General features: G+C 40.2%; 1 protein-coding gene across 1 annotated transcript in view; it reads left to right on the top strand.

Annotated features, from left to right (window-relative positions):
* The first annotated feature begins 17,592 nt into the window (after positions 1–17,592).
* LOC147164622 (neuroligin-4, X-linked-like) overlaps positions 17,593–25,353 on the top strand; it is a 32,388-nt gene continuing 24,627 nt past the window's right edge. Inside the window, exons 1-3 of the mRNA XM_086091074.1 lie at positions 17,593–17,933; positions 21,096–21,235; positions 22,733–23,577. Coding sequence (XP_085947200.1) covers positions 23,118–23,577 — 460 coding nt within the window. The 5' untranslated portion in view covers positions 17,593–17,933; positions 21,096–21,235; positions 22,733–23,117. The remainder of the gene's footprint in view (positions 17,934–21,095; positions 21,236–22,732; positions 23,578–25,353) is intronic.

The following is a 25,353-nucleotide window of genomic DNA, read 5'->3' as shown; positions in this document are numbered from 1 at the left end:
TAAAAAAAATAAAAATAAATAGGTATAAAAATGATTAATTTCTACTACAACTTTTTTTTAGCGATCCACAGAGAGCCACAGGTTGCAGACCCTTGCTCTATATCATATTCAACATTTTATATTCCCACTGTAATATTGTGGAAAAAAAACCCTCTCTTCAGATCGTCGCCACAGTTAACATCCGAACAAAAAATCTTTTGTGCGTCCAACCTTCTTGGTCTTGCAGTTGTAAACATTTATTTTCTCAAGCCGCTGCGCATCTCCTGAAGTCTTCTATCAGACGTACGTCTCACACATGCAGTATCTAACCCCCCCCACCCCAAAAAAAAATAGAGCCCTGAGGTGTTTGTATGACTGAGGCACAGATGTTGCGCTCTGTGCTGACTCACGCTGAAGAACAGGTCGCAGTGACCCAACTTGTAAGGTCATGACACAACAAGATGTTTGTGGCTGTGGGAGTGTGTACGCTTGCCACTTCAGATTCAGCTCAGGGCTCTTGCTCAAGTGCATTGGAAGGATTTCGGCAGTATGTGTGCTTGCGACTTGCCCAAAACACACTGTTATGGTGTTCTTGACTCCAAATCGCCGTTGTCATCAACAGGAATACTCGACAGCGTCGTACTCTGTGCCACCTGTAACGTTGTAATCAAATATTGAGAGCTGCAATGCGCTAATTAAACATTCATACTTGCCACAAGGCTTCAAGGTGCTCACATGGGTTAGCAGAGTGGCCCTCTTACTGAGACATGGCAGCTTCTATTCCTGGCACAAAACACCAGAGGGGTTTTAATTTCAACTTCAAATCCTTGTTGCCGTCTCGTTGAAAGTTGTTGGTGGTGTTTAAAGTTTAAAACGGACTTCTGTGTAACATTAGTAAGTCAACATTTTGAACAGGTCAGAAATGGTATTAATACATACGGACAAATAGATGTGAAAATGCGTTAGGGGAGATACTGTCATATCTAACAGGACAAAAACATCAATGGAGCTTTAAATGCTGCCTTTGGAGCAGTTGTTATGGTTTGTCATTTGTAGACAAGGCAGTGTTATTTATGTAGCAAATTTCATACACAAGGTAACAGTGTGCTTTAAATGATTAAATTATAAAATAATTACATTTTTTTTAACAGAAATAAAAAGCAGTTTACTGAAATTACTCAAATAAGATAAAGTGCAAGTAAAAGATACAAAAGTTCCCCCCCAAGAGCTTGATGTAAGCATGAGAGTGAAAATAAAATAAATAAATACAAGTTTTTGACCTGGACATAAAAAAACATAAATTTAGGGTTGACTTCATATCTATTGCCAGGAAATTCCATTGGTGTGCGGCATAACAGCTAAATGATGCTTCACCATGTTTGGTTAGAACTTTGGGGAGTCTGAAGACCTTGTTTATATTTGGTAATATATTTATATTGATATATATATGCCTTATTTAATGATGATAATTATGTATAGTTTCGTGTATTGTTAATTTTAATTTTATGATGATGAAATGGATTTTGCTATAAAATCAGCATTTTCAGGTACAGAATGTTTACGTTCAATGTTGTTATGTGGCTAGCCCTAAATGGCCACCACCTTCCACAATGCATTGCAGCTTTTACAATGCATTGTGTAATGTAGCAGGCTTTTTTGGGGGGTGGGGGGTGGGGGGGGGGGCTTATTTTGGAACTATTCATACTAGACATCCACCCCAGCGTGACTAAAAACCTGCTCTACTCGCTGACCACTATTTTCACAGTTCGCTTGTGAGTAGCATACATTCTCATGCCATATGGTCTCACAGTGTGGAAATTCACAGTGACGAGGTCAGCATGCTCCAACAAGCCTGGAGGCGGGTTCGGGGTGGTCAAGGCAAGAGTTGAACCACTTGCAGTTTTCAGGAATATGCGTCTTCATTTCCCCCCACACTTTAACTAGGACTATCTATCTATCTATCTATCTATCTATCTATCTATCTATCTATCTATCTATCTATCTATCTATCTATCTATCTATCTATCTATCTATCTATCTATCTATCTATCTATCTATCTATCTATCTATCTATCTATCTATCTATCTATCTATCTATCTATCTATCTATCTATCTATCTATCTATCTATCTATCTATCTATCTATCTATCTATCTATCTATCTATCTATCTATCTATCTATCAAAATGGTTCATTAATAGCATTAATAGAAAGTTGGTACAATTATATGCTGCCAGTTAATCCTTGTTTTTGCAAGAGGAAGTGTGCAATCAATGTTACGGGCCACACTTGCATAGTATTGGCCTCCTTATTGGCTAATTGATTGACTTTTAAATCTGACTGAACTGGTACATTCAATAGCTGCAGAGCTAAGCTGGTAAAAACACGCTCCCGCGGCCCACAACTTAAGGCACATATGAGCAGTTTAATGAGATCCCGTACAAAAATGATTAGTTTACAAATGCCAAAGAGGTTTTTATGGTTTATTAATGTGGTTTTAGAATTTCTGCTTCCAATATCTTGACTGATTAAGGTAGCTAAATTCTCCCAAATGTTAGAAACAGCTCTCAGTGTAATGCGGCGCAGCAAATACAAACTAACACTACGATTTTGCATTAGCATGTATGACATTTCTGGAATTATCTTAATGTAATGTTATGTTACCTATAGAATGTTATACAATGCTTCAAATTGACATATTCAAAAATATTATTTTATTAGTATTCATCGTAGTGGCCTAATAAATGTAATTAATAATGAGTCTTTATTGAAATGGTGAGTAAGGGAATTAATGAGATGCACACAATGTTTATGGTATTATAAATAAACATGAGCCAAATCAAATTGACTAGCCACACTTTGAAGATAGCTGATAAACACCCCATCTGGGTGTTGCTTATGTAGGAGTTGTGCTTGTCTCTCAAACCATCCATCCTCTCTGTCTGAGATTTGGACATTGTTGTCCTCAAAGGAATGCCCCCTTCTCTTTGATATGCAAATGAAGTGCACACTGGACCGAAGAGGCTGCCCTCAACTGTAGAGGTCACTGCGCTGCATAAGCAACATTGCTGAGTTTGCGTCGAGGGATTTTTTTCTTTAGGGTGAACCCGTTTTTTTTGTTTGAAGGTGTTGCTGGGTTTGTAGTGCACCGGAATATTACATTCAGAGGAAAAAGTTTATAATTATTATTTATTTTTTTATCTGTCCTCGTTCAGGTTGAGTGGTCATACAATGTAAACTCCATACTAGCATTAATCATCAATGTGGTGGTGTTATTACCTGCTAATTTAACAAATACGTATTTATATGGTTTTTTTTCAGAGGCCAGACATTCATTCCTGTCCCAGATAGTTATTTACATTAAAATAAATAAATAAATAAATAAATCAGAGTGTTAGGGTAAAGGAGGGTCCAAAAATGGCTGGTACTGAATGAGTTAATCGATGGGTATTTGAACACAAACGTTGCACCAACACATGTAGCCAATAAAGTAAAAAAAAACACACACAATAAAAAAAAACAGTAACAATAGTCACAGGCATATGTTCTTTATCCTCTGCGAAGAATGACTAATGTAAGTACACTGTGTAGCCATATGGCTGTCTGATACTGCCCCCAGGTGGCCCAAGCATGCATAATGAGCAACACAACATGCATTGTGTGACAAAACAGTTTGATTCTTTTTTTTATTTACATTTTTTAAATATATCTCATTATTGTATAAAAAATATAATATTATAGAGTGCTATTTTTCTAAAGTTTTGGGTGGCTGGAACGGATTAATGGCATTTCCATTCATTTCATAGGTGAAAGATGATTTTAGATGAATGTTTGACGTTGCGAGCGTTGTCAAAGAACAAATTAAGCTCGTATGTCAGGTACCACTGTACATTGTCCAATTAATGTACCCAGTACCCAAATTGGTTGTCCAACCCCTGAAAACAACTTCCTGCTATTGTTTCATCGGGACTACGACAGCTTGTTGCTGTGGTATCTGAGCTTCTTGATTTCGATATATATAACATACAGTACGGTGCGTGTGCATCTATATTGCGCGGCAGCTTAGCTGTGCGTGGACATGAGCGCCGCGCGTCTCCCTCGTTATCTGTGTCGAGAGATTTATGGCCAAAGGTAGCTAGCACCGAGCAACAAAACCAGCCCCCCCCCCCCCCCCCGAACGGATATGGCAGCTGGTAAATCAACTGCAGGCACAAAATGCGTTTCCCAGTTCCAGCAAAATATCTTCCCCCCCAGCTGGAAAATCCCTACGCGCTCTTCATCCTGTCTGTTTCACTTGTCAGCCCACCCTGTGTTGTGACTGTGCATGAGCTGCTGCTTGAGGAAGGCACACTCAATCCATTCCAGTTTGTCAACTCCGTCAGAATGTATGCACTATTGTGACTATTTGTTCCAAGCAAGCAGACTCCATTGTGCTCTTTTAAAGGGCCAGGACGTTGAGAGCCTACAGAGGTTTCGTGTACATCTGTAGTCGTCACTAAAATGTTCAAGGTCTGATTATGTAATGCACATAATTATTCATGGAGCGAGCCTCACATTGATGTAACAAAAACAAATGTGTGCATGCGTTTTCATAAATGTCGTTTCGAAAGTAACAAACATTTGCAACAGTATGTAGATCAATCTCTGATTACAGGAGTCATACTGTGCTTTACCCCCCCTCCCCCCCTTTAATTCATTTTATGACTTTCATTACCATGATGACTGGGGCAATAATAGGAGGTTGGTCACAGTAAAAGACTAAAAAATAAAACAGTCTATTAATTTTCACCAAACTTGTGTGATATAATTCTGAGGCTGGCTGTAAACCATGGAGCAATTTTCTGGAGACTTTTGCAAGTTATTGACATGCTTGAGAAACATAAAGCACAATTTAATGAATAAAATACCATAAGTAGCGGATGTTGTCTTTGGCCAGCTAACTAACACACTCTGTTTGAAAGGGAGATTTTTTTAAATTAATTATTATTATTTATGAAATAAAGCTAATAAAAGTAATTTAATTAGAATGGTGTGCTTATGACTGAAATTGACAGTAAATTGTGAATTCAAAATATTATTATTATTATTATTATTATTATTATTTTTTTAACATTTTCTTACTGTCAACTTAACAGTTGTGTTTGGTTCGGAGAGTGTCAATTACACAATGCTTCATTGTTTTTGTATTTCCTTTTTTAATGTCACGATTTTACAGAAATTCTCTGAATTCTACAACCTTTTTTTTTTTTACAGTGTAAATGTAACACAATTTGAATGGCTCCCTCATCAAGATAACAAGTTTACTCGGTGTACGTGATGTCAAACTTGATTGGTGGAGAGACAATCGGAGACCAAAATATGAATACAAACAAAAAGTCACTTTTTCATAATATATTCATAATAAGGAATAATGCAACACACGTACAAACTATAATGACTAGAAAATGAAATATCTGCATCATTGTTTACAAGGACAGTATTAGTCAAAACAAGGCAAGAATGTTCTGTTTGCTTGCTATGTCAACGACAATTCTTATTGCTTCAAGGAAAATCAGCTCACATTAATTGCAAGCTTAGATTTGTCACATTTGAGTCATTCAAACGCCAACTATTGCTTTATTGTGCCACATACGTAGACAACGACAAACCAACTAAAAAACATCAACAATCCTATTTAAAAAAAAAAAATGCATGTAGATGAAGTAGCTCTCTGCATGTTGCACGTTCTTGGGGTGACACATGGGGGCGAGCTAGTGCATGCCGAAAGACACGCACAGATGCACAGACGGTTATTTTTAGGACAAATATACAGCGAAAAAAGCGTTTTCAAATTCAAGCGCGCCGCCGCAATGCCGTGTCAATTTGCAAACGCAATATATGCTCCATCCTCGCTGGAATTATTTACCATTTTCACAGGATGCCAGGTTGATGGCATTCATTGCAGTCATTTGCATTTCAGTTTGTGGTCAGCATGTATACACAGGGGCAGACCTATCATGAGGCAAGTTGCCTGGGGCCCCCAAAAGTCTCTTAAAAAGCGATTGATAAAGTTTTCTTACAACATTATTATTATTTTTGGTCTTAATTCTTGCACCTAGTCACACTAAAAATGCCCCTTCCCCCCCATCTTTATTTCAAGTTAATCGACTGAAAAAAAAATGCAATTGTGAGTAAAACAAGTGGAAAATAAACCATTTATATGAAAAACACAGCATCCTTTGGCCCCCAGATGACTATGTCAGTCTCTGGCTTTGCAAGACTCACCTGGTCTGTCCTCAGCATCATTTGTCAGCAGCTGCTGCAAAGTCACAATCATGAATGTAATGGGAAAAAGAAGCCCGACACGTGAAGTGAACTTTGGCAACTAAAGCAAGGCCGACTCCCGGCCAGCTAGCGAGCCTGCCGAGGCCATTCAATTATTCCTCGTATGGATTAAGTCGCAAACGAGCTCACGGACTGATATACAACCCGCACTTTGTTATGCATGCACACTCGGAGTGCTTGAATGAGGAGGGGAAGCAGAAGAATTCATCAGAGTCTATCTATCTATCTATCTATTTCTCTCTCTCTCTCTCTCTCTCTCTCTCTCTCTCTCTCTCTCTCTCTCTCTGTCACTCTCTCTCTTTCTCTATATCGATCTCTCCCTCCCTCCCCCTCTCTCTCTCTATCTATCTATCCATCCATCATTCATCCCCCCTCTCTCTCTCCCTGCCTCCCTCCCTCCCTATCTATCTATCTATCTATCTATCTATCTATCTATCTATCTATCTATCTATCTATCTATCTATCTATCTATCTATCTATCTATCTATCTATCTATCTATCTATCTATCTATCTATCTATCTCTCTATTTCTCTCTCTCTCTGTCACTCTCTCTCTATATCCATCCCTCCCTCCCTCTCTCTCTATCTATCTATCTATCCATCCATCCATCCCCCCTCTCTCTCTCCCTCCCTCCCTCCCTCACTCCCTCCCTCCATCCCTCCATCCCTCCCTATCTATCTATCTATTTCTCTCTCTATATATATATCCCTCCCTCCCTCCCTCTCTCTCTCTCTCTCTCTATCTATCTATTCATCCACCCCCTCTCTCTCCCTCCCTATCTATCTATCTATCTATCTATCTATCTATCTATCTATCTATCTATCTATCTATCTATCTATCTATCTATCTATCTATCTATCTATCTATCTATCTATCTATCTATCTATCTATCTATCTATCTATCTATCTATTTCTCTCTCTCTCTGTCACTCTCTCTATATATCCGTCCCTCCCACCCTCTCTCTCTCTTTCTCTATCTATCTATCCATCCATCCATCCATCCATCCATCTATCCATCCATCTATCTATCTATCTATCTATCTATCTATCTATCCATCCATCCATCCATCCATCCATCCATCCATCCATCTATCCATCCATCCATCTATCTATCTATCTATCTATCTATCTATCTATCTATCTATCTATCTATCTATCTATCTATCTATCTATCTATCTATCTATCTATCTATCTATCTATCTATCTATTTCTCTCTCTCTCTGTCACTCTCTCTATATATCCGTCCCTCCCACCCTCTCTCTCTCTTTCTCTATCTATCTATCCATCCATCCATCCATCCATCCATCCATCCATCTATCTATCCATCTATCTATCTATCTATCTATCTATCTATCTATCTATCTATCTATCTATCTATCTATCTATCTATCTATCTATCTATCTATCTATCTATCTATCTATCTATCCCTCCGTCCGCCCATCCATACAACCGACAACCGACTCTATCCACCTATCCATTCACCCGTCTATCTGTCTGTCAAGCCTAAAGAAACAGTAGAATACGAGGCATACCGTAAGAGATGAGCTAACAGACAGTTTCTTGTCTTATCAAAGCCAAACATTCCCTGCAGGGAAAAGGAAAAAGTAAACACATCGATGACACACCCGTCGTTCTGTCTTGTGTGTGTGTGCCAAAAGTGCTGGTACGAGCCAGGCAAATGCTGACGCTTTCAGGGTTAGATAGTGTCAACTCAGAGGCACATCACATGTCTCATCTACAAATCTGTTATTTTGAGCCACAACCTGCACTGCCACTCAGTGAAGTTGCACATCTGATCTATTTTGCATGCTGGCCATTACTAATGCATGTCGCAACGGGCGAAAACGTCCATTTCTTGGAGGTCTAGCAATGTCGGGGAACTTGAAAAAAACAAACCTGTTGTGTTTGGAAATGTGGCGGCGCAGAGCTGAAAAGTGGAAATGTTTGCTGCTGCTGGTCAACGTTTTACACCTTGTGTGAATGAAATATGGAACGTAATTTTCAGTTTTTCTCCATACTTTTGGCACATTTCTTGAAACTGAAATGACATTTTCAAAACTGCAAGTTCATTTGGCCAAACAGATGTATATTTATGCACGACCTCAGTTCATAAGCAAAAGCACATATTTATCCCAAAACTGGTCACACATGCTTCACTCCAAGTTCCTTTCCCAAACATTGCAAAGATCCTTCTCAGTTGCTTTGGATCATTTGCATTCATTTAGTGCTTTGGCCAAAAGTAACTTGGATGATTTTGCACAACACCATGGATCATCTGCAAAAGCTCACATCTCTCTATGTGTCAAAATCCCATTTCTATGTTAGTGCCCCCATAATGCATCATCCCTTTGGCATTGTGTGAGCACTGCAAGTCAAAAATGATTAACACTAACACAATTAAGTACAATTATATATAAAACAGAGGGGGGAGGATTTTTCAAGAGCAGTTTTTAAAGTTTGCGGTTTGACATACTCCATTCACGGTTAAGGAAATTGCAACAGTTTTTTCCCCCACACAAAGTTACATACACATTAGAGTGCAACAAAACAAAGTGTAAGCCGAATTTTGTTTATTTATGAATAACAAAAAATTTATAACTCAAATTATATCTACCGTAACACTTTCAATCGTCATCTTCCCCCTCTTGGCCATCGTCCTCATTCTCTTGGCCATCCATACGCTGCTCTGTTTGTTTTTTATCCACGCTACAGCCAATATTTTCCTTTGCAATGCAGCGAGGAAAAAAATGTCGTAAATGTCTCAACCATCCTCGACACTGATCCCCTGTGAAATGCCTGACTAATTTTGACAATTAAACAGATGATTTTGCATATTATGACTTACACACTGAAATGTTTTGGAGAGGACAGCCATTAGACTGAAAATCAACGAATCCAGTTCGATCAGCAAGATCTTTTCATTTGGAAAATGTGCTAAATGTGAGCCTTGCAAAATCCGTCAAAATCCAATAAAACAGCCGGGAGTGAAGGGGGTTGCTTCAGTGGGCTGGAAGTGATTAATACATTTCTATTACTAGTAGTAGTGAATTTAGACATTCCGATGGTTTATTTTCAGTCCTGGAAAATCATAATAAAACTATACACTCATGATTACAGTATCTCACAAAAGTGAATACACCCCTTACATTTCTGCATGAACTTAAAACAAAAATCCCGAAGAAGAAGAAGAATGCTTTGCTTGTTTCCGTTTTGATGTAGAGGCAAATCCATTGGACATTCTTGTTGTGTTGTCATCTTTATTTGCTCGAACCTCAACAAGCCTGCAGAGAAGCTCTGATTACACCCTTTTTTTATTTTCTCCAGTGGGGCTCGGACGCCTCAATGTTCTCTCAGCCTCCAGGTGCTGACGATCAATACTCTTCTTCACTGGCCTTAATATCCATTTAGCTTCAAGTGTGAGCACAGCATGTGCACCCAAACTCTGTCCGAAATGGCATCAAACTATTGTATGTGTAACAACTTGTTTCCCATCACAGGCCTTCGCTCACCTCTCCTAATTGCTTTTCTTCACGCCCTCCGCTCCCCTCTATTAACTCGCTCTCCCTCAACCCCCCCCCCCCCCCCCCCGCCTCCTCCCATATGACTCATTCCGCATATTTTACAACTATCTCCCGTTCTGTGCTCATCTCCGCTCATTTCGGAATACACCCCCCCCTCCACACACACACACACCCCTCTCCCCTCCCTTGTTCCCATCTTGTGCATGCCTCCATTGTATTGCCTCTTCGTCCTCGTATTCGCCTGTCCTTTACTTTGCAATCTCGGTGTCCTCTCCTCCCCCGCTGATGTTGTTAGAAATACCAATAAGCACCACTGCTGTTTAAGGGAGTGTGTGTGTGTGTGTGTGTGTGTGTGTGTGTGTGTGTGTGTGTGTGTGTGTGTGTGTGTGTACGTGCTCCCAAAGCACCGAGGTCTACGTGTGAAGGCTGTCTGCACCACAACCTCATAGGCTCCTGCAACCTGCATAGCTGCAGCAACGGCACCCGTGCTGAACTGCATGAGAAATGAGCTTTGAGCCTGGAATGTGTGTAAGCACGCACACGCACACACACACAATCACTACAGAATTGTTAGCGTCTCAATTTCGAGCAATATGAACAAACAGGACAAGGCGTGTTTGGAAATGACATAAAGTTAGACTCATCTTTAGACCAGCTCGAAGCAGGTCTAAGTTGTGGCGTAGATGTTGCAACGCGATGCAGGCAGACAGATTTTGAGCTCCTTGGATAAGTGTGGTGGATTTCATTCATAAATATGACCAAAAAAAAACAATCCATTGAATGCAATTATTACGTGTGTAAAAATGAGTGTGTTCATTTTGAGTTCATTTAAAGTTCCTTTAACGCCACTAATATTTTTAACGTATGATTAATGTCCGCCCTTTACTTGGAAAGCTGCAGCAGACACGTCTACGTCAAAATTGAGCAATAATACATTTGAATAATAATGCATGTATTTTTGGAGACTGTCAAGTTGTATTTGACAATTTTTTGAATGTGCAGAATTTCACAAGTTACTTCATGTTAAAGATTAGATAGCTCTTAATATGAAAAGAAAAATGCACTGAGCTGTCACCAACGTCTTCCAAATGCAATTATGCCATCTAATGGCAGAAAATGACCTGAACTCCTTGTTTTAGTTTTTTTTAAATTATTATTATTTTTACAGAATAGTACATCTTTTTAATTTGAACTCAATTTTATGAATTATTATGAAATTACTATCAATCAAAGATGCAGCCATATTTCTATTAGTTTAACATTTCCCCCCACTTTGATGTTAACAAGACTTTGGAATTTTTCTATTATTATACATTTAGAACAGATATAAAATTTGCGATTAATCATGAGTTTAATATTGAATGAAATTAGGTAAGATTAACGTTTTTTTTTTATCACCTGACACCCCTAATTATTATTATTATTTAAAATTGTACTTTATTTTAAAAATCCTCCTCCTTGTTCACGGCACAGCTATGTGAGGGGAGGGGAGGTTTGATACACGGACACGAAAAATCTTGCAGTACTTTGATCGATCGAGCCGATCTTCTGCACGGACTCTAGCGAGCCTATTTCTGCTTCTGTAATGTCAAAGACTGTGCATCTCTCCTGCGTTGACTTTAAAGGGAGTGAGAGGAGCCGCTTCCGTTGGCCAGAAAGCCGGTTGTGTTCACTCCCACAACGGCTCAAAAATTCTGCACGTCTGTGATTATACTAAACGAGTGAAAACTATCCAGGTGCACAGTTAGACCACACTTGGTGCTACATTTGCGCTAGCCTAGACAAAAATAGGGCTAAAGTGTTTTTTTATTTTTTTATTTTTTTATAATTTCAGTGTCCCTGATTGTTTTGTTGATAAATTTAATTACTTTAATGTTTTTTTTTTTCCAGAGTAGATTATTATTTATTTTTTTAACGTAGGGATCAAAAATCAAAATTATACCGTATATTTATACTTCCTTTCCCCGCCACTATTGTTTGAGTAATTGTATGTTCACCGTAAGATGTGCACAGGTACTGAAGAACTGCACTAAGTGCAGCATTTGGCCACATTTTGGATTTCTCAAGAAAGAAAGCAATTTGGAGCAGACCGGTGCATTTGCAAGCTATGCCCCGCTGCTATTAAGGACTCTGGCAGCAAGAATAATTGCCTCTCTCTCAACTTGTATTCGACTGCAGCCACAGGTTCCGCCGGCCGTTGTCTCTTCCGTGAACACAAAACGAGAAACTGTTCAATTATGCTGCAGCCCAGTCAAATGGCGGCATCTTAATTGGCGTGAACACGATGGCGCTTGTGGTTTGTGTGTTTCTCTTAGACTTTTTTTGTGTCCATTTTGCAAGTTCTAGCCACGCTTGTGCGAGTTTTCTCGCACTTTTCCAAAAGAAGTGATGAGTTCTTTAATGAGATTTAAAGAGGATCTTTTTGCAAACTATTCATTTGTTGAACATGTTCCGATGGAGACAATGAATATGTTTAACAGCATCAAATTAATGTTTGTAAAAATTTGCACGTCTGGCTCAATTCATTAGTCCTTTTTTTTCTCTGAATAATAAAAATGGATATATATCGGTGTTAGTTAAGTCATTTGAAATATAACCTTTCTTCAACATTTCTCAAGAAATATATGTAACCTTCATCATATATGACTTCACACCAGAAGTCAGTCAATCATAGTTGAATATGAAAATTAGTATTTTATTTAGTGTTAGTCGGAACATTAGCTGTACAGTTAATTCATGTTTTATGATTGGGACAGTTTGAGCTTGGAACTGTTTTGCCGATACGGCAGAAACTTCCCGGCTAATCTGACGGGACGCTTAAGAAGCCACAACTCACGAGCCGCGAGCGCATTTGTGTCCTCTTTGTTTTCTTTTCATCACGGAGCATTCAATAACAATTAGAGCTGTTTGAATGTTTCTGTATCGTTGAGGTAACACTTACTATTAATGCAAAATCCATCGGTTACAAACACGATCTATTGTGATGCGCTTGATTTCATCATCTTTGCAAAGATGTATGTGCGCCGATACAGGTTTTTAATTGCACAAATGCATCACGCCAAACTCAGATAGGACACCGATACAGACGACCGGTGCCCCTGCAGGAGGAGTCAGACTTGGCAACTTTGTGGGCTTGAAGCCAACTTTTTCCTGAGGGAGTTTCTGAAATTGAGAAATAACTTGAGAACATTGTTTGCTTTTGATTCTAGGAGCGAAACAAAGCTGGTTGCCACGGCGACTCCTCACCTGTGTAAAAGGCTCGCCTCTTATTCATGGGTGACAATTTGTGGGCCATTCCATCGAATCGGTGACATTTACTTCTTGTAACACTCTCAAAATAAATTATTTTCAACTCCTAAATCTGATCATACACATATTGACCTACTTAAATTGTGTAGTGGCCCATTTCAAGCCTATTTTCCCCCTTTCATTGTTTTGTTATACTGAAACTCCTCATTTGAAGGGCTGAAAATAACAGGAGTGAGCTTTTAGCATAGAATTAGCAAATGCTGTCATGAAGCACATTACAGTAATAATTATTATTTTTTTAAATACAAATGAACAGATAACGTAAAAAAAATAGGTAATAGTAGGCAACATAACCGTGCCAATTTAAGTTGAAATGTCATCAACTATCCAGAAAAATAAGTGAGTGAATTTACTTTTGGGGTTCCCATGGCCTTCAGAGGGTCTGAACGATGCAACATCCACCTGACCTTGTGGAAAATTACCCATTTGTCAGTTTCCAGACTGGCCTGGTAACATTTTGGAATCCTCTCCCAGAAGATTTGGACTAAGAAAATGGACGGATGGAAGAACATTAATTGATTTCTCTTGAAGTTGTTTTCAGTGCTTTAAATTGGTTATTATTGTGTAAAAATTCCAGATGAAGTGGGGCATTTACTATATTTTGACAATATGTTAGTGTTAACAATTCTGTGGAAAAATGACTCAAAATGCTGCGATATGCATGCCAGGCCAGTAGATGGCATTAGCCAGTATATCTCCCCTTGTAAAAAAAAAAAAGAAAAGAAAAGAAAAAAGTAGGCTAAACACTTGCTAATATAGTACACAAGCAGGGTTGGGGAGTCCAGGTCCAGAGAGAACAAACCCTGAAACAGTTTGACTTAAGCCACAGTTGCTTCTACTCGACAGGTGCTTCTCGTTTACCTACCAATTAAGTGGAAGCACCTGTGGCTAAAGCCAATTTGTGGCAGGTTTTTTACAGTAACAGTAGGCTATGTTTGGGTAGATGTTAACAGTAGCCGCTAACGAGCTAGCTGTTGACTAGTTAGACACTTGTTATCAAGGTTCGGGTGCGCAACAATTGACACCACTTTTATTTCTGCCTCATGGCTTGTTATTAGGATTAAACGTTGCTTGCTTCATTGTATTTTTACATTTGTGCGGTAGTTAGTGTTTAAATAATGAGAGGTGAATCGTATTATTTATACCCCCCAACCTGCCATAAGCCACACCTATTTTATTTTGAAAGGTTTTGTAATCATTGGTGTCCTTTTATTAGGTTTGCAAGATCATTTGTGCTGCAAATGCCAAAGATGCCCCTTTTCAAACTACTCTGGTTAAAACTGCCTGGCAGATTAAGAGGAGTGGATTTCTCATTAGTATTCGAATGAAAATGAGCTTTGCTCTGATAGGCTCGCCATCTTACCTCATTTGAATATGGAGAAAGACTCTTTGACCTATTTTATGCATAAAACAGTAGAAAAAAATGGATTTTGATGTCATGGCAACGCTGTTGGCACTATTTATTGACACATTTAAAACTATTTAAAAATTGTATGAAACAAAAACAATTTTTAGCTTTATTTATTTGAAAAGAAGAGTTTTTGCACATCGATTTAAAAGCATAATTTACAACGTTTTTTTTTTTTTTTTTGGGGGGGGGGTATTGGCACTTAACCTCATCTGCTGTGTTGTCTGTTTTTCCCTGTTGACAAATCACTTTGTGACAAGTGATTCGCAAATAAAAGTGAATGGATGCGACTGCTCAGCCATGTCATATGATAAGAGGGATGAAAATACTCCAAAAGCGTGGCAGGGCCAGTGAAGCGCGAGCAGGCGAATGGGCAAAAGGAGGGGAAGCTCCCAGACAACCCGGTTGCAGGTTGACTGAAATGTAATTGGCCCGCTCATGACTTAAATAAGATCTCATGTCAGGAGAGTTTGCAGGAAATTGAGAGACCCCTGAGGGAAGACTTTTTTTTCTGCCTTCAATATGTACATCAAATGAGTATAAGGGGACAAGAAAAGAGAGTAGTTTCTTTCTTATTCTCATCATGTGAGATGAAAATTGAATTGGAATAATATCCGTCCATCTGTTTTTTATGGCGCTTGTCCTCATTAGTTTGGCAGGTGAGCTGGAGGCGGTCCCAAATGAGAAGAAGGCCCTGATCTCAAAGCACCGCCGTCTTGTGGCTTTGTATTTTGTGTGTTTATCCTGCGAGCTATATCTGTCCTGCTATTTACTGTGCGCTGTGGATTTTCATCAAAGTATTAAAAATGATGATTGCTCACTTGATTGAAATGATTTCTGTCCCTGGAAAATTGAGTGGCTCTTTGTAAATATAAAGTAGCAATAATTTCTTAATGGTGAATGGCATATTTTGGTGGAACCTCTTAAACTCTGGAAGTCAAAATTGCAATCACATATTGATTGCTTTATTTCAAGCACTTTTCCACTCAGTGTGGGGGTGCACAAAAGGAACATTAAGGAGTTGTTATGCCATTTTGTGTGAGCCATTTGTGGGCATAGCAATGAGGCACCTGGGTAGGTAACCCTGGAGGAACACAGTACTAGTTTATATGATTCATTTGTTTGCCATTCTGATTGAAATCATTCCGACTTAGGATCTCTGGTCAACTGTTTACATGTGACGGGATATATGCGTTAGCTACATTAACAATTAAAATATCACGTGATTTATCAAGATGCACTTCATTCATCTTTTAAGCACAATGGTAACGATTGTTTAACACTTTAATTAAAGCAACTTCTTGATTAAAAACAAGTTACGAATTCCCTTTGCAGACGAGCTCTGGTAAAAAAAACCGCTGGCATTTTAAAGTACATAAACAGCGTAGCCTAGAAACCAAACTCTAGTGGCACCACGGAGAAATCAAATTAGGCTAATGATATTTGTGAAATTGTCAAAATGATCACTTAATATAATGTGAACTGTTAGTTTTGATGAGTGTAGCTAAAATGGGGTCCGGTGACACATTTCGTCTTTAGGCATGACCTCCCCACCCCCACTATAGAAGAATTGAGCGCCGTCATTCGTATTAGTGGTTATCTTGTGCTATTGCAAGCCCAGTAGCGCGTAAGCTCGCTGGCGGCTAGAGCTTCTCGATGCGCCATAGTAGGCCTCGCGACGACCTGATGGGATGTACTCCAGCAACTGGAGGAAAGATTAAAATTAAAAAAATAATAATTCAAACATAGAATTGCAGTATGCGTAGCTTTACGAAAAATGCTAGGTGCTACACACAATTAAAATAAGTTGCCAACAGTCAGCCCAAGGTATGAATGCTTTTAAATCAAGGTTTAAAACAATATTTTTTGGTGCTTGTATTATTGTTAGTTTTTTTTTCTTTTAAAGAATTTGTAATATTCAACTTCAGTGTCTTTTATTTATTTTCTTTGCTTTTAAATGTCTGTAAATATGTTGTTTGTAAATGTGTTTAAATGTGCATTATTTTAGAAATTTTAATGAGCTACTTTTGTTCTCTTTGCTAAATTTATGAATTTATTCAGCTGTTCTGTTAAATGCTTTTAGGTGCTTTTTTTTTTTTTTGCTGTGTGAAGCACATTGCGTTGCCTTGTGTTTAAAATGTGCTCTAAAAATAAATGTTTCCAAGATGTCACATCCACTTAGCAGGTTGTACTGGTGGTATTTAATTGACAGTTGATCAAGATGTGGTTTGAGCACATTCAGCGAACACGCACAGTATTTGAGAGCAGGGAGAAGGGCATGATTTTTCACAATTTTGCGACCTAATTCTAAACAAAATCATCTAAATAATCTTCTCTGTGAGAGTCAGAGTTGCACGACAACTTTTCACATCCCAGATACTTTAATATGAACCTCAGATAGTCATTTTTGTTTTGGACCTCCCTTTGTTTGTTTGTTGCCGCGCGGGGACCATTTAATAAAATCTGCCCTTGTAAACTTAACACACCTGCAGGATACGACAGGGGCGCATACGGAAGCCGGGAGGTATCCTCACACACACTTCACCGGACAACAAAAGAGATGGACAGATTGTGGAGACAAAGAGCAGAAAGTCGCGAATGCTGCTGCGGCAGGCTGTGCTGACGTGACGAGTGTTCCCAAACACGGTTGGAAGCCACTGCGGGCTGCATTACCCCCCCCCCCCCCCCCCCCCACACACACACACACACGCCTGAGGGAGAAAAAGGGCTGAACAAAAAGAGTGCAGACTTTCCTGCTCTGCTCCTGAAGAGGTCACTGTGCACCTTGGCATCATTAGCCAAAGTGATCAGGAACAACCTTTTTCTGTTTTAAACCGTACTTACCTCACCATCCACAAGTGTGCGTGTGCGAAAGCATATGTCGCGCTCATGTAATGGCATGCACGTCTCCATCATAGGTGAGCATCATTGGATCTGTGGCTGCATCACTGTCCAATCGCATTTAGGGGGAGCACCGGAGAGAGCGAGAGAGAGGGATGGATGGGGAGGGGGGAGTCAGCCAAGGAGAGAGAGAGAGACAGAGAGCGAGAGAGAGGAGAGAGAGAGAGAGAGAGATTGATCGTTCGTCCTGGGCCTCTCACATCCCATCGGAGAACCACTTCAATTCCTTTCGTAACAGCCGCGATTCCGCTTGGATTACAGTTTCCGAGGATTGCGGTGTTTTTGGGGCTCTGTTTTGGGTTGTTTTCTAATATTTTGTGCGTGTGTAATGGGGGGCAGGTTTGCACTCACTGGAGACGACGAGCCAGCAAGCAAGCAAGAAGCATCAGGAGTCTTCAAATATCCCATCCCCGGCCACGGTGACACGCGGTGCACCAACGCGGACGTGCGCGCACATTTCTGCCACCTTTCTGCAACGCCCCGCGCAGGTTTGTGCTTTTTTATTTAGTCGAAATAACAATGTTAGTCCCAGCTATGTCTTTTAAAGGTGATCAGTAGTATTTGTGTGAGGGGAATGCGGCGTGCGAAGGCGCCCCGCGGGGGTGGTTGCACGGTGGCAGGCTGCAGGGGTTTGTCCTGATAAATGGAGCGTTATTCAGCAGCGTGCGTGCGTGTGATCACCACTGGAATGTTAACTAGCACCTTGGACAGCGCGCACGCGCGCACGCGCGCGCGCCTCCGCCGTGGTGGTGTGCGGGTGGGAGGAGCGAGGCTGGCCGATCACCTCCACACTGTCATATCTGTGCGTGCGTGTGTGTGATTAGGCTGAATTGATGTTGCGCTGTCTGGGCGTCTGCGTGTGTTATAATTCTGCCCGAAGGTCTGTGGGGAGTGATAGCAGCTGTATGCATGCACATGTGCGTGTGTGTGTGTGTAATGAAATGGAGAAGGAGTTTGTTTTCACCATTGGAAGAGAGGAAAACCTGCACTTGTGCTCGGGGGCTTATTAAAAGACCAACGTGCCGCGCGTGTGCGCGTGTGTGTGAGAGAGAGAGAGTGTATTGAAATGAAGATGTCTGCATTGCTGATTTAAAAACAAAATGCATCAATTGCTTGAAATGTGTGTACAGTGTACCCACAAAGTAGTCACAACGTATTCCAAATGTGTGAAAATGAATCTTACAATACACAATTCGACATTATACACCACACGATGCCAAGACTAAAACATTATTTTGGATTTTTGTGCAAATATATGAAAAACGGCTAAATAAAACATCCCTAAAAATAGCCCGCAGCATCAGTCAAGAACCGAATTGCTGCCAAAGGGCTTCAACAAAGTATTGACCGTGAATACACAGTCAGTGTTTTATTTTTAACAGATTAGCAAATATCTCAATTCTCTTTTTTCCCTCACCCCACATTGCAAGGAAGAATGAATTTGCCTCATGAAGGTAAAAGGCTGCAAAATAATCAAATGCGGGTGGAAAAAAGTGACTTCATATTTCCAGATGCACTCTAAACATTGTGTGCTTGTGATGGAGAAGAAACAGACAACAGGTTTCGATGGAGCACAGGAAAAATCATGTATGGTATATTTCTTTAAATGCAGCAACATGGTGCTTTAGTGGTTCACATATCTGGTTCGAATCTTGCCTTTCTGTGTGAATCAGGGGCGGAGCTTTGTGGTGGTCAGGGGGGCAAAACCACAGTCATGGTTTCACGAAATAAAATGCACCCATGTCCACAACCTTGATCAACACATTCATAATACAAGCAGGGGCAAATTTAAGAGCATGGTTTCGCCAGGAAAAATGCTGCATTCAATAAAAGTGGCAAATCGGATTTATCCCACTCGGATTGTGTCAGTTCCGACCTCAAAGTGTTTGAGGCTAATTTAAATACAAGACATGTTCACGTGACACAATGTGATTTTGGATGACGCGTTCACCAGAACAACAAACAATTTATCGAAATCAGCCATCTTTGTTGTTTACATTTGCCTCAAACGCTTCAAGGGCAGAACTGGGACACTCAAACCCTCCTTGAATGCAGCATAAGACCGCCATTTTCACTTGTGATGTCATTTCGGAATTGCCAATTGATTTGAATGAGGACAAACATTGTAGAAAATAACATTTTTGAAACAATTAAAAAACAATTAAAAGTAAACCCAACATCTCACATGACATCATGCAAACTTCAGCAAATCTAGCCGGCACCACTCTAGCCTTCATTCCAGCATATCCCAATATTTTTTTCCCCCCAGCGTTAGCAGTATTTCAGTGGTGTATCTGCTGGAGATGATGCAACATGAGCCAGGATTGATTGTTGGTAGCCACGTGGGTGAGGGAGCCGGTAGTAAACATGCAGAGGAACAGTAGGCTATGTTTGGGTAGATGTTAACATGAGCCGCTAACGAGATAGCTGCTGACTGGTTAGACGCCGATTTTATTTTCAAGGTTTTATAATCTTTGGTGTCCTTTTATTAGGTTTGCAAGATCATTTGTGCTGCAGATGCCAAAGATGCCCCTTTTCAAACTATTCTGTTTGGTTAAAACTGCCTGGCAGATTAAGAGGAGTGGATTTCTCATTAGTATTCGAATTCAAATGAGCTTTGCTCTGATAGGGTCGCCGTCTTACCTCATTTGAATATGGAGAAAGACTCTTTGACCTATTTTATGCATAAAACAGAAACATTTTGATTTTGATGTCATGGCAACGCTGTTGGCACTATTTATTGACAAATTTAAAACTATTTACAAATTGTAAGAAACAATTGTGAACACAACTTTCTATATTCTTCTGAATGTTGTTATACTTTGTGGGAGTCTAACACGTCTCGTCTTGGGGTAATGGGAGACAATGACACCCAAGGCGTGTTACTGGAAATGGAAGCAAAATATTCAGTGCTTTTTTTTTGGTGGCAGTTTTAAAGGCTTCATCGCCTCATTTGCAAAGACTCATATATGCAGAGCGGGAACCTGCAGTTATTAAAAAAAAAAAAAACCGTAAAACAAAAATAGGACTGCTGACACGGTCTTTTAAATGCAGCTTTCGTTTTCTTGGAAGTTGATGGCGCTTCTCTTTTTCCACTTTCTAAAGAAACTCTCCAAGGATTTAAAAAAAAACAACTAATTTCTGCTTCCTTGTGGATTTATTTGAGTTTTGCATCTGGATTTAAAAGCACAACTGATCCGAGCGGTTTGTACCGAGGCACCGGCAGATGCAACTGATTGTCAAAATAGAACTCCCAATTTTCAATAAAATATTTTTAGTTGAGCCTCCAGCACCATGACCTAAAACATTGCCCGTGCCAGCCCAACCCCGGTGGAGAGTAATTCAGTTTCCTATGGGGAAATGTTTGGACATCCCAACCTTTATTTGACCGTCCACTGTATACGCGTGTGTCTGTGTATGATAAAATGAAGTCAGTGTATGTGTAATTAGAACTGCACTGCGCTGGGGATATAAACACCGAGTGCATGTGCGGAACAGAGATAGAGAGCAGCGCGCGCGCGCGCGTGTGCTTCCTAACACCACTGGGGTCAGGAGCTCATGTGTGTTCATGGTTTAATTAAGCGTGTGACGTGACTCTCCACCCTCTCAACACTAACCCACCTCCCCCTCCACCACTTTGCCCTCCACAGGGTCTTGGTTTGCGTGCAGCGGCGTAGCAGGGGAGTGACATATGTCTGCAGCTCGCACTCACACACATCAGCCCTGACACGTTGACACACCAGTTCAAGCTGAGCAGTCACCATGAACGCTGGCGTTTACTTTTGCATATGTAAGTCTATTGTGTGTGTGCGTGTGTTAAATGTGTGTGTTATAATAATATATCTTGTATACATTGATTCATCACAAAATTATTATTACGCAGATTAATCGCACTAGTAATTTTGACCACAGATGTTCCTTTAGCTTGACAGTGGATGATTACGTTAAAGGTAGCACAGCTTGTGTTTGAGCAATAAGCATAACTACATGCATGAAAGTGAAGCATTGAATAAATGTTTGCGTATGACATTCTGAATATTTGTTTATGTCAAACTATTGGGGTCCTTTTTTTCCATTTTAAATTATGCAAGTAATTAACTGATTAGAAAAAGAGGAGGATGAGATTGTGCAGTGGATAATTTTTTTTGAAGACGTCCTCATAATATTAAATGTTGAAAAAAGTAACACATAACAGGTGCTCTTTAAATTTGACGGGCAAAACATGTTGATTAAAAAAAAAGCCTTTTTAATGGGCTCTTTGCACAAATTCACTACTTCCTGAACTCAAAACCACTCCTTCATTTCCTGTCATTCATGATTGGACAAACGGATGAATCCAGGTGTGTCTGGCCGTTGTCGTCGTGGTTACTGAGATCAGGCACACCTGGATTAATCAGTTTGTCCAATTGTGAAAGACAGGAAATGAAGGAGTGGCACTGAGTCCAGGAAGTATTCATTAATCATGATTAATCAAAAATTTTAATTATGATTAATCTGATTAAAAAACTGTCATCGTTTGACAGCTCTAATATATATATATATATATATATTGTAAATGAGACTTTGAGATATTTTCAAAAAATATCATTACACTTTGTGTGTTTAAAACAACCACATAGCCTGCGCTAGCGCAATGCTAGCATACAATGGAAACCTGCATAGGCATTCAGTTAGTAGCCTACAGTTAGCATCTCCATGGTGGTGTCGAAAACATTTGTTGTCGCGGGCCACATTGTCGTTACAGTTACCTTCTATATATAAATGTTTCATCACATGACCTCATAATATTACATGTATGTAATACACTATAAATTGATGGATAACTAGTTTGGAGTCGTCTGACAAAAACTTACCGTTTTGTTTATGTCATTACTTCATGTTTTTAAACTATAGTATTATAGAGTGTCATTTTTATCATTAATAACAGTTACTAAATTATTTTGTTGATCAGGGGAAGCTGGAACAGATTACTTACAGATTTTGATAGAATTGTTTTGAGTTACAAGCCTGGACAAGAACAAATTATATTTGTATCACAAGACACTGTATTGGAATGCGAATAAAACAAAATGCTCGTTTTACTCGAACATATAGCTCTAAACAGAAAATCATTTGGCAGAGGCCTCTTCATTTTTTCCAGAGTTGTGTGTGTGTGTGTGACATTTTGTCTTGATTTACACGTCGATCCCATTGACGAAGACTAATGATGTCATTCTGTCCTTTCCTTTCCCCGTCGCTGCTCCCTCCTCCTCCTCCTCCTCCTCCTCCTCCTCCTCTTCTCTTCCAGGAGGCAGTTTGGGCTTGTCATGGGGCTGAGCGGAAGGAGAGAGTGACAGAGGAACAGTGATGCTACTGTTTACATAACAAGACATTCACACACACACACACACACACACACACATGAGCACACACTCGAATCGCCAGTACGGGACACACAATCACTTAAACACACACACAGACGCAAAGGGAATGACGCCAAGTGACTCACCACACACTCAGAGGCACTGAATGACACACACACACACACACACACACGCACACGCACACATAAGAGGGAAAAGTTATTCGCAAGGGTCAGGATGTGTTTATGGGCCAAGCTGCATGAGAGCGCCGGATCCCACTGAAGGCTCGTAAACCCCCATAAGACGCATACTGCCCAATCTCCCGTCGCCATGCCCGAGCCGAAGAGGAGAAGACGATCTCCTCGGCAAGTCTCCTCTCTCCTCGGGCTCGTCTCCTCGCTGCTCGCCGTCTGCCTCCTCCACCTCAGCCTGTGCGCGGCCCAGCAGACGGTGCCCGTCGTGTCCACGGCGCAGGGGCGCATCCGCGGCATCCTCACCCCGCTGCCTTCGGACCTCCTGGGCCCCGTCATCCAGTATCTTGGGGTGCCCTACGCCAGGCCCCCGACCGGGGACCGGCGTTTCCAAGCGCCCGAGCCGCCCTTACCCTGGCCCGGAATCCGGAACGTGACCCAGTTTGCGCCCGTTTGCCCGCAGTCGCTGGACGAGAGGAGCATGCTGGGGGATATGATGCCATCGTGGCTCACGGCCAACCTGGACATAGCCGCCACCTATTTGACCCACCAGAGTGAGGATTGTCTCTACCTCAACATCTACGTGCCCACCGAGGAAGGTGAGAATGCATGTATACTGGCGCTGTCAATAATTCACTTATTCACTCCCAGCCATTTTCACTGAAGCAGCCCCCTTCGCTCCCGGCTGTTTTACTGGATATTGACTGATTTGACAGAATATTATGTTCTATTGCTATAAAAACATGGAACCTACCAAAAGAAAGATTACAATTTCTTCTTTCATTAGGAAAAAAAGTATATTTCTATCTGTTTCTGTTTTCCAGCAATTAGCATTAGAATATAGCTAAGTTTCACCATTATTCACAAATCTGCTTAGAACTGTGGGTAAATGAGCTTGTTTGCAACAAGGCCCTGGTTGATCTCTTATACTCTGTTGCCACCTGCTGGCCGTTTTTGTAATTGTTCAGAAGCTGCATCAGCCGTCTGTATGCTGTAGCATTAAAAAAAAAAACATAAAAAGCGTATAAATACGTCTTTGTTTGTGACACTAAATCAAATGTTTCTACATCTGCTTCGATTTTTTTCTTCAAAGCTTGTAACAAATAGCTTTCTTTGATCCTTGAATTGGACACTTCTGTAAAAAACAACCGTTAAACAAAACGATCAAAATAGACTCAGATTTACAGGCAGATTTATACATACAGATTTATCTTTTATACATACAGATTTATCTTTTTTTCTCATAGAAACAATTCTCAGAACTTCTTACAGGTTCTGCTCACGAGCGCCACACTCCAGCAGCGTTGGTTTGAGAGCGTGGAGCTAACTTGAGCAGGGAATTTGGGCTCTGAGATAATATGCCAAAGGCGTACAGTTAGCATGCTATTTGAATTTGGATTTTGCAAAGTGCTAATTAATGCAAATTACTTTAGAGTTCTCCAACAAGCATCAAGCAAGTAAATCAGAAAGTAAAACTACAGATAGTCCATGTTTAGTCCTGCCAGTGACTCCTTCAAGTTTGGGTGCACACTGAGTTGAGTTAATTTTTTTAACGCTTTAATGATCTTAAAATAATCTCCAGTGTTAACGCTTTAATTTTGACAGTCCTTATGTAAACGTTTCATCTTTCTTTAACTGTCATTCAAAGAATGCCAAATCAGAATTTTTGGAATCGCGCGAGAATCGGGTGGACTGGAGAGACAAACACTCCCCCAGGTTAGCTTAGCACTAGCTAGTTGCTACCAGAGTACACTGATGGATTTAAAACTTTACTAAAAGCAACAAAAAAAAAGAGATCCTGGAGGGTAAAGTAACTTATTTTAAAGTAAAAAGGAAAACTTTTCCATACGATGACGTTGCTACATTAGTGCATCAGATGCATACAGTCTTGGTACACTTTCAAAAAAAAAAAAAGTACTGTACTGTACACGGCAAAGTGAAGAGAGTTTTCCTGATGCCTACACAATAACTCCATGTTTGAGCCATGAAAATATATTAGCTTAAAGCCTCCGGTGGCGGGAACATATTCCACTGGGTCGCTGTCGGACTTTCCCATGTGGTGACAACGAGGCGCTCTAAAGCGGCCATGCCAGCAGACTATCTGGACTATATATTATCGGGATAAGAGGCGTAGCAAGCTAGCTAACTGCACATTACAGTTACGCCAGATAACCACTGATGCCAACAAAAGCGTTTTAAGTTGTTGATTCGTGACCTCAGAGTTCTTCTAATTCAGCTTAGTTTTTATAAAGCATTTTCATTTTCCACGTACATGACCATTAAGTATGTTACATTTTCACTGACATTGTACAGTAAGTGAAGGTTTCGTGATGACCACAGTTTGACCTTGAAATAGATCATTTTAATTTATTGTG

Source organism: Leptonotus elevatus, chromosome 12, assembly GCF_054856555.1.
Source record: "Leptonotus elevatus isolate MCC_2025b chromosome 12, RoL_Lele_1.0, whole genome shotgun sequence".
NCBI lineage: Eukaryota > Metazoa > Chordata > Actinopteri > Syngnathiformes > Syngnathidae > Leptonotus > Leptonotus elevatus.
This window is presented reverse-complemented; position numbering and strand designations above follow the sequence as displayed.